Raw genomic sequence first — 10299 nt, 5'->3', positions numbered from 1 at the left:
GCAATGATAAAGTGGCATACAGAGCATGTGCCACATTAAACTATACCCACACAGAAAACCCTATATTTAGCAAGGACACTGACAAAGCAGACAACAGGAGTAACTGTCTTTATTACATATTACACAGATAGGCATCACAAGTAGACAAGAGCAAGACCAGTGGCCAGCCAAAGTGTAAAGTAGGTACATTAGATCCTGCACAGGGAATGGGCAAACACAGTAATGAACAGCAAGGCCAGTGGCCAGTCCAAAGTGCAGAGTAGGTACATGAGATCCTGCACAGGGAATGGGCAAACACAGTAATGAACAGCAAGGCCAGTGGCCAGTCCAAAGTGCAGAGTAGGTACATGAGATCCTGCACAGGGAATGGGCAAACACAGTAATGAACAGCAAGGCCAGTGGCCAGTCCGAAGTGCAGAGTAGGTACATGAGAGGCTGCACAGGGAATGGTCAAACACAGTAATGAACAGCAAGGCCAGTGGCCAGTCCGAAGTGCGGAGTAGGTACATGAGAGGATGCACAGGGAATGGGCAAACATAGTAATGAACAGCAAGGCCAGTGGCCAGTCCAAAGTGAAGAGTAGGCACATGTGTGCATGAGAGGCTGCACACGGAATGGGCAAACACAGTATTGAACAGCAAGGCCAGTCCAAAGTGCAGAGTAGGCACATGTGTGCATGAGAGGCTGCACAGGGAATGGGCAAACACAGTAATGAACAGCAAGGCCAGTGGCCAGTCCAAAGTGCAGAGTAGGTACATGAGAGGCTGCACAGGAAATGGGCAAACACCGCAATGAACAGCAAGGCCAGTGGCCAGTCCAAAGCGCAGAGTAGGTACATGAGAGGCTGCACAGGGAATAGGCAAACACAGTAATGAACAGCAAGGCCAGTGGCCAGTCCAATGTTCAGAGTAGGCACATATGTGCATGAGAGGCTGCACAGGGAATGGGCAAACACAGTAATTAACAGCAAGGCCAGTGGCCAGTCCACCGTTCTAAGTAGGCACGTGTGCATGAGAGACTGAACAGGAAATGGGTGAGACTGTACACTGCCATGGTCAGCAACACAGTTAGGGGGATAACAAGGAGCAGTCCAGTTACCGCTGTAGGAGAGACAGGTGTCTGAGGGCGACTTTGACTCATACTTAGCTGTCAGACGGACTGGGAGGTGGCTGAGTGTCGGGCCAGTTATAAGACTGGACCTGGGAGAGAGAGGACCAGCTGAGGTAGAGGCATCAGTGGCTTTGGAAGCCGGAGGGCTTCTTGGACCGGGTGGTGTGGTGGCACATGAATGTGGAGTCATGCTGCCATGTGCACAGTGTGGGAGGGAGAATGTGGAGGGGTGCCTTTCCACTTCTTGGGGACTCGATAGGGAATTATTGTCTTGGTCAGAGTGGTAAGTGGAGCGGGCACAACAGGCACACTCTCCACCGAAGCTGCATCAGGTGCAGCCAGTGGGCCTCCCTCTGGCGACCTGCTGGATCTGAAGGTACGCTTGGCCTGGCCTTGCCTTTTCCCCTCCATCAACTGTTGAGCAGGTGAACCCCCTACAGTGACCTCCTTCACCTGCTTCACAGGAGTCTGGATGGGAGTTGAGGTTGTGGGTAAATCTGCCTTAGAGGGCTTTTTCTGTGGACTCTTAGCAGGCGCCAGCTTCACAGCAGGCACAGGAACTGACTGCTTTTCTCTGCAAGACGCTTTTGGGACAGGTGTGTCCTTGCCTGGGGATGCCTTTGAGGCATGTGACCCAGAGGCCTGCTTTTTGGCTTGATGCCCCTGAGTGTCATCCGAAGAGCTTTTCCCTTTGCTCTCTGGGGTGGCTTTCGTTTGTTTGGGGGATGGTGTCTGCGCTTTCGCCCGCTTGGGGTGCTGCTGTTGTGTGCTGCGTGTGCTGTATTTTGAGACTGAGGTCTGTGGTGTGTGGTCACTCTCATCAGAAGTAGCCACTGGCGGGGGGAGGACAAAGGGACTGAAGCTGGACTCTGAGACTGTGACAGCTGAATGGCTGCCGTCACTCTGGAGGACAAAGACTGGACAGTCCTGTCTAGCCCACCCACGTCTGAATAAATCCCCTCCATGAAGGCAACCATCTGTGCCAACTACTTGTCACGGTCTAGGAAGGCATTGAGGAGAGTTGTCTGACCCACACACAGCTGGCGCAAAAGGTCCACAGCCTCAACACTGAGGGCAGCAGGGGAGACAGGGCAGGGGCAGCGGTGCCTGGAGTGAAAGACACTATTCCCTTCTTACTGATGCGAGCACGTGCAGCACTAGTGAAAGTAGCTGGGGGTTTTGGCACTAGATGCTGTGTGGTGGAAGAGGTGGCAGAGTTCCCGCTCCCTGTGCCCGCCAACAAGGAGGAGTCACTGCTGGTGTCAGATGACGTTGAGGTTGGTGTCTCCGGCTGTGATTCCTCAAGCAGACTCCTGTCCCCCTCCGAGGATCTGGTCACATCAGTGTCAGTGTGCTCGTGTCTAGTAGTCGTCGTGCCTGATGCCTCACCACTGGAGTCCGTCCCCTATCCTTCTGTGCCCACGGTAGATACTGCAAGAGACAGAGACGTAGGTTCAGTTTAGTGCCATTCACACCAATATCATATGCAAGCAAAGCACAAAACAAGATGTTGATACCCCCATGTTGTACACTACCCTGTGCAGTAACATTGTGCAACCTCAATTCCAAAGTCAAAAACTGCATGTTATCATGCAAACTTGGCATAACTGACCCATGTGATGCCCACACAGCCGAATAGCCTGCCCGTGCCTCCGTGTAACCAGACATCCAGATCCCTCTGAGCATACCTGGGGCTCTGAGGGGGGAAAAGATGTACCTCCCAACATGTTGTCACAGTCACATCTGGAGTCAGCATAAGGGGACAACACAGATGCAGACTCCAAAATATCAGTTCACAATGGACATGAGCTCATGCCATCCACCATGTCGCACTTTGGGGCACAACTGCAGTTGCACATTGGTGTCAGATGTGTAGTTCTTACAGTTTTGAAGTCAGGCACCGCACACATTGATGAAAGCACACTCAGATGAGGCACACTGCCGTTCACTTCCATGGGATGTCCCTGACTCCCCCAATGCAGCCGATGCCATAAGGCCACAACTCAGAATGCAATGTCAAGGGACATAACGTCAATGAAATGAGAAAGTACAGGTAGGGAAAATGCATGACAGCTGCACCCAACACAGAGGCCACTTACAAGCCATTGCATTACACTAGCAACATCACAGAACTCAGCACTGTCTCAGGCTTGGAATACATGCAGTCACTCACAACCAAAGTCAGCCTTCCCAGAATTCTCACCCCCAGCTTGCTGCTGATGGTCCTTCAAACGTGCATCCAGCTCAGGCTGTGTCACAGCTAAGATGCAGGCCATTAGTGATGTCATGCTCCTGCGTGTCAACCTGCCAGTCCGAGGGAGCAGCCCCAGCATCATCTCTGCCACGTTTTTGCTCAGCCGGCAGATGTCATTCCACCTCTTGTGACAATGTGTGTGCCGTCGGTTGGAGACACTCAGAGCCTGCACCATGCATGCAATGGCCCTCCACACGGCCTTACGCTGGTGGAATTTGAGCTGCAGGCATGGGAGACAAGAGGGGGAAATTTCAGTGAGACTAGGTTATGTGTCACTATCTCTCAGTACAGGAGCATGATACTAACTCAGCATTACTTCACAGATATGTTGAGCAGAGACAATACAGCATGACACATAGTACATAAGCATGGGATAATCATACCAAAAAGCATGCAGGTATGAGGGTGGACACAGTACCTGCCCATCTCATACACATGCAAGATGCCAGCACAAAAAGTTATGTGTACGAGGCTCACATCTGCTATCCAGTTTGTGGGTGAGCAAGACATACATTACATTGGAAATGATGTGTTGGGGCAGAATCACTGTGTCCAACATTGCACACCCTTCAATGTTCTTGCCCTGTGAATGGCTCACTGTGTCATGGAGGTCACATTTAGGGACATGATCTTACAATCTCACACCCTTATCAAAAGGTCTGTCGTGTGCAATCTACAGGGCTGAGATAGCTCTTAGATGGATAGGGTAGCAGAGAACCCATATGTCTCACTCTGTACAATCAGTGATGTGTCCTTGTCAAATTGGGCAGTGACTATGCAGGCCAGGGGGGCTCACACTGAGGTTCAACGTGGGGCATCAGAAATGTCACATGTAGGGACATAGTGAAAGGGCAAACAGTGCCTACACATGTGAGTCAGTACACATGATGATGAAAATGGAAGGGGTTCGGTTCAAAAGTACAACAATCTGCTGTGTCAGAGGTGAATTTCCACCAAGAGTGTCACCCTCTGGCATTTCATTCTTGTGCATAATGCTGGCCTATACATGGTGACAATATTAAGTCAGGCACACTTCCATCAATACCCTCTGGACGTAAACCCTTGGTAATGTCACAGATGAACCTGCGAAGAACATAATGGACCCACACATCCATTCACACAGGCAATTTCTGTCCTGACTCCAGCTTAACACACTTCTTGTGTCACTGTATGGCTGCAAAAACAATGCATGTCCCTCCCATCCTGATGTGCAGCCATGGACATGTCTAAAATAGGCTACAAACCCCTTTCCCCTGAAGTCAGCATGCTAGGCAGTGTAAGACACAAACCCACACATTTTCAGGCATATACTGCAGCCGATCACCTTCATGTGTGCACTCCATGCACTCTCAATTCTACTATGAAACACTTACCATGACATCTGGAGCACCATATAGCCTCCCATACTGTGTGAGCACCTCATCTACCAGGACCTCCAGCTCCTTTGTGGTAAAGGGACCGGCCCTGATGTTCTCAGTCTTCACCATCACTGGGTCCAGGAGACAGGAGCAGCAGCAGTTGGTGGGGAGGAGTGTCAGGCAGCAGTGTCTGGAGACAAGAGACAGGAGCAGCAGCAGTTGGTGGTTAGGAGTGTCAGGCAGTGGTGTCTGGAGACAAGAGACAGGAGCAGCAGCAGTTGGTGGTGCGGGGTGTCAGGCAGCAGTGTCAGGAGACAGGAGCAGCAGCAGTTGGCGGTGAGGGGTGTTAGGCAGCAGTGTCTCGAGATAGGAGACAGGAGCAGCAGCAGTTGGTGGTGAGGAGTGTCAGGCAGCAGTGTCTGGAAGCTGTGGAAATGTGAGGCTCCCTCCCACACATATATAGCCCCCTGGGGTCGTTTCAGTGATTCTAAGCTGCTGCAATTGGTGTTCAAGGTCTGCTTTTTCAAATGCATCCAATGACCGGCCCTATGGTGGTGGAGCACACCTACCGCTATTTTCAAAAATGCATTAGGCTACCACGACTGAAGATTCCATTGGCTGCAAGGGCATGGGACATGGCAGTGACACACTGCAATGGCCAGATGGTCTCTACCGCGATCGTGCATCTTTCAATTGCATCCAATGACCGGGCCCGCGGTAGTGGAGCACGCCTACCGCTATATTCAAAAATGCATTAGGCTACCGCAATTGCGGTTTCCATTGGCTGTAAGGGCATGGGCCATGGCGGTGACACACCGCAGGGGCCAGGCGGTCGCTACCACGATTTTGCATCTTTCAATTGTATCCAATGACCAGCCCAAGGTAGCGGAGCACGCCTACCGCTATATTAAAAAATGCATCAGGCTACTGCGATTGCGGTTCCCATTTGCTGTAAGGGCATGGGCCATGGCAATGACACACCGCAGGGGCCAGGCAGCCGCTACCGTGATCGTGCATCTTTCAATTGCATCTAATGACTGGCCCGCGGTAGCTGAGCACGCCTACCGCTATATTAAAAAATGCATTAGGCTACCGCGATTGCGATTTCCATTGGCTGTAAGGGCATGGGCCATAGCGGTGACACACCGCAGGAGCCAGGCGGTCGCTACCGCGATCGTACATCTTTCTATTGCATCTAATGACTGGCCCGCGGTAGCGGAGCACTCCTACCGCTATATTTAAAAATGCATCAGGCTACCGCGATTGCGGTTCCCATTGGATGTAAGGGCATGGGTATTGGTGGTGACACACCGCTGGGGCCAGGTGCCAATGACCACGATTTGTGTGGTGGAGCATGCCAACCTCCATTTTACTATATGTATTTCACTACTGCGAGTGCGGCTTTGGCATTGCAGTGACACACCACTGGGGCCAGGCGGTCGCTACCGCGATGTGGCTGCTAGCCATTGATGCCAATGACCGTGATTTGTGTGGCAGAGCATGCCCACCGCCATTTTACTCTATGTATTTCATTACTGCGAGTGTGGCTTTGGCATTGGCAGTGACACAGTGCTTGGGCCAGGTGGTCGCTAACGCGATGTGGCTGCTAGCCATTGGTGCCAATGACTGTGATTTGCATGGCAGAGCATGCCAACCGCCATTTTACTATATGTATTTCACTACCGCGAGTGTGGCTTTGGCATTGGCAGTGACATACCGCTGGGGCTAGGTGGTCGCTAACGCGATGTGGCTGCTAGCCATTGGTGCCAATGACTGTGATTTGCGTGGCGGAGCATGCCAACCACCATTTTACTATATATATTTCACTACCGCGAGTGTGGCTTTGGCATTGGCAGTGAGACACTACTGGGGCCAGGAAGTCGCTATCGCAATATGGCTGCTACCCATTGGTGCCAATGACCATAATTTGGGTGGCGGAGCACGTGGACAGCACCTATGGACACATCATGCTGTGTCGATGGCCGATGGCCAGTTCTCAACAGTGCACAGTAGACACCTGATTCTTGCAACAAGATAGTGCACACAATGCCATGTTGGTGTATATGATTGAAAACATTGGCATGTACACCCTCACATGTCACTTGTGATATTGCTGGGCATGTACACAGAAGAGTGTTGTCATGGACTCTCCAATGGGTACACAGTGATGAATGTCTGACTACACAATGTGCATATTTCACTGTCTACTTTGCTTTACTCATGCACATACTTGTTGTTAACACACAGACTGTGCTCAATGTGTTGTTGATGTTTGCCCTGTTTGACTTACGCAAGAAGGGGTGGCAGGAACAGCAGCTAGGTAGGAGACAGTAGTGTTGCTGTTTCACACATATGCTGTATGCTGTATGAACCACTGTCAGTGTTGCTTATGCAAGATGTGGCCATATGCCTTTTGGCATTCACATAGTCAGATATTGTTTTTGAGCTACTCACTGTGTGAACAGTGGACAAGTGTACGACTAGTGTAGCTGAAGGTGCCCCGACATGTAAGTTGTGCTGAAAGCTGAGGTTTGATCCCAGTTGTTGTTGGTGTTGTGTCAGTCAAAACATAAGGTGTTGATCACATCACTTGGTGGATTGCAGTGACATGTGTCCCCTTTCATCTCACATAGGAGGCAACCAAATGTGCATCGTCCCTTCACAGTGCTGGCGGACATGGAGGATGAGGACGTCATATGGAAATTCCGTCTGGATCAACCCACCCTACAAGACCTATGTGCTGTGTTGGAACCCCACCTGCAGCCTCACAGAACGTATCCGACTTCTTTCACACCAACGTGTAAGGTTTCTTTGCTACTGGTTCATTCCAGTACACGGTGTCCAGTGCAGGTGGGATGTGGCAACCTATGTTCAGCATGGTGCTACGTGAAGTTCTGTCCGCTATGATGACCTACAAGGACAGATACATCCATTTCCCAAGGAGGCATGAATTTGCGGCTGTGAAGGGTGATTTGTATGCCCTTGGCCACATCCCTAATGTTGTTGGTGCCATTGACTGCCCACATATTGGCCTGGTTCCACCACAGGCACGTGAGCACATCTACAGGAAACATTTCCATGCCATCAATGTGCAAGTGGTGTGCCAGGCGGATATGATCATCTCACATGTCTGTGCCAAATTTCCTGGCTCGGCCCATGACTCGTACATCCTGCATAACAGCATTGTGCCACAGCTGATGGCTAAACTGCTTCTGGAGCATGCATGGATGGTGGGTGAGTACGCAGAGTCAAGTAGCATGCTGTGTGTGTGACATGCTGTCCTCCGCCACAGTTATATTACAAAGTTGGTGGTGGGACACTTCCCATGTGGGAGTTTCAATGTATGTTGCCTAACGAAAGCAAGTAAAAACATTGACCTGTGTCTGAAAACCCCATGGGAACAAAGGACTTTCTCAAATTGCAACAGCCAAAACGTGGTATATATCATGATCTGTAAATGTCAACAGGTGTACATTGGTATGACCACATGAAAAGTCAAGACGCGAATAAACGCACACCGGAGCACTTCGGTGTGGAAAAACAGTCACCAAGATGATGCGTCATTTTCAAATGATAGGACACAATGAAAATGACTTCACATGGTCAATTATTGAGAAACTACCAAGCAATTGTAATGAAAAACAACTTTTGAAATTAGAACAACGTTGGATTTATCGGACCTCAAGAAATTCCATGGTCAATGTTAACATGAATTGGCCCCCAGAAAATGATCGAAAAAATAATGTTTACTGTTGGTCAAGCCAATAAACATATGTGAGTTTATAGATATATCTTGCACTACAAATAGAATAATTAGCACTGTTACATGCACAAATTTAGTAATTAACATCGCAATTCTAGTGTGCAACAACTACAAATAGTCATCTAATAATATAGTTTCATGGTGGGTTAAATAATCGTTGCAACCCATGGATCTAAAGGGGTTTTACATGACTTGACAGTTTAAACCACTGCAGTAACATCAATAACTGTAAACAGGCACTTTTTAATATGAGGCTTGTTTCATAAAGTAGGCACTAAAATACGAAGTGCTGATCCTAGCGATGGAGACATGAACCTACGAACAACGGGTTGGGGCCGATACTAAAATATATACATTTCGCATCAGTGTATTTACATCGCAAAAACAAGAACGTTATCCCCACGTAGAGCGTATTTGAGTTATACTAACCGTATAAGATAAATCTGAGTACAAACATGTTCTGAATATAATGGTAGAAATGGGGAACATCCTTTTAAAACAAGCATTTACAATGCAATGGTCTCGGCATTGGTAAAGTTAGAGCTATTGGCATTGCTCATGACATTTTTTTTGTTTATGTTTTTGTTTTTAAAACATTTAAAGAAACGGCATTGTCAATAGCTCTAACTTTACCAATGCCGAGACCATTGCATTGTAAATGCTTGTTATTAATCCCTGACAGCAAACACCGACGGATGCAAAGTGGAGCCAACATAAGATCTTTAAAGGCGGGCAACTAGAGCCAAATTTTTTGGGGGGTGAAAAAGATTCCGGGGGGGGGGGGGGGGGGGAGGCTACGTCTTCCAGCCATAGGCAGAGTGGCTGTAAAAAGGGGTGGAAACACAACAAAAGCCTCATTAACGAGCAAACGGTCTTTTAAAGACCTGTGAAGTACTCTGGTCCGGCTGCAATTAGAGGGACGCCAGCCGGGCTGACACACATGGGGGGGGGGGGGAGGGGCTGAAGGCCGGTGAGCCCACGTTGCGTCTGTGCGTGTTTGGATGCAGTTGGGATGGGGGCAAGCAGGACACCTAGAAATTACCAGAAATTGACTTACCTTTATGACGGTCAAACACCGACGCGGTACTAAAATCCATGGCTGCCTATATCATTATGTACAATAAATCCAAGCACCACTCCTGGGCTTCCGGACAGGAGTCCACGATGATACAACCGAATGAGCATGCACTGGCAGCAGCCGCCACGTCCCCTCGCAGGAAAATGCAAAGTCCCTCTGCAGGCGAGGCTGGCTGTTGTCAAGGCACGGTCTGCCTCCCACAGAAGGTGAAACCGGTGCACACCCCAGGCCGGAGGACCGCTTCTGAGGACAGGCGCACTGCGAACACGGCAGCTGAGAAGTGGCGTGATTGTCATTTCCAGAAGACCCCGAGTTTTTAATTTTTTTTTTTTTTTTTGCCAATGCGGTGTTTGTATGTTCTTTCTTATTTACATACCTTGATAAGAAGCTGGAATATTCGTCTCTATAAATTATTTAAATCACAATGCACTCATTAAAACTTTCAAAAATGGAATTTCTGATCCAAAGCGATTATATACTTAGGAGCATTAATTACATAAACACAAACCACAGCTATCGTGAATCGGAAGGCAATTTATTTTACGGATCTATTACCTACATTTTGACTAGACAGAGACGTGATCCTTATAAAACTTCAGTCCCCGCTACATTTAATTAACCATGAAGGGATTGAACAATGACCACAATTCTGCCCCTACACTGATACACACAAACTTTTCAGCGGTGTGCTAAGCTTGGTCTGTCATGCCTGCCTCTTTTATTATGAATGTTTTAA

At 49.0% G+C, this 10299-nt stretch overlaps 1 protein-coding gene across 1 annotated transcript; it reads right to left on the bottom strand.

The window, feature by feature from the left end:
- Nucleotides 1-210: 210 nt before the first annotated feature.
- LOC146871345 (myb-related transcription factor, partner of profilin-like) lies at nt 211-9875 on the bottom strand. The gene is made up of 4 exons (XM_085599749.1): nt 9543-9875; nt 4738-4912; nt 3314-3584; nt 211-2541 (listed from the first exon to the last, which is right to left on the bottom strand). The coding sequence occupies exons 2-4, from the start codon at nt 4849-4851 to the stop codon at nt 2516-2518; spliced, it is 411 nt and encodes a 136-aa protein (XP_085455875.1). The 5' UTR covers nt 4852-4912; nt 9543-9875; the 3' UTR covers nt 211-2515.
- Between the last annotated feature and the right edge of the window lie 424 nt (nt 9876-10299).

The sequence above is a fragment of the Triturus cristatus genome, chromosome 1_1 (genome assembly GCF_964204655.1).
Source record: "Triturus cristatus chromosome 1_1, aTriCri1.1, whole genome shotgun sequence".
NCBI classification, from domain to species: Eukaryota; Metazoa; Chordata; class Amphibia; order Caudata; family Salamandridae; genus Triturus; species Triturus cristatus.
This window is presented reverse-complemented; position numbering and strand designations above follow the sequence as displayed.

Excerpts from the sequence above, each read along its gene's own strand:
- LOC146871345 (XM_085599749.1), bottom strand. The coding sequence starts at position 4,851 with ATGGTGAAGACTGAGAACATCAGGGCCGGTCCCTTTACCACAAAGGAG. Across the intron at positions 3,585-4,737 it reads ATGGTGCTCCAGATGTCATG|CTCAAATTCCACCAGCGTAA; the intron begins GTAAGTGTTTCA and ends CCATGCCTGCAG. Across the intron at positions 2,542-3,313 it reads CCATCAGCAGCAAGCTGGGG|TATCTACCGTGGGCACAGAA; the intron begins GTGAGAATTCTG and ends TGTCTCTTGCAG.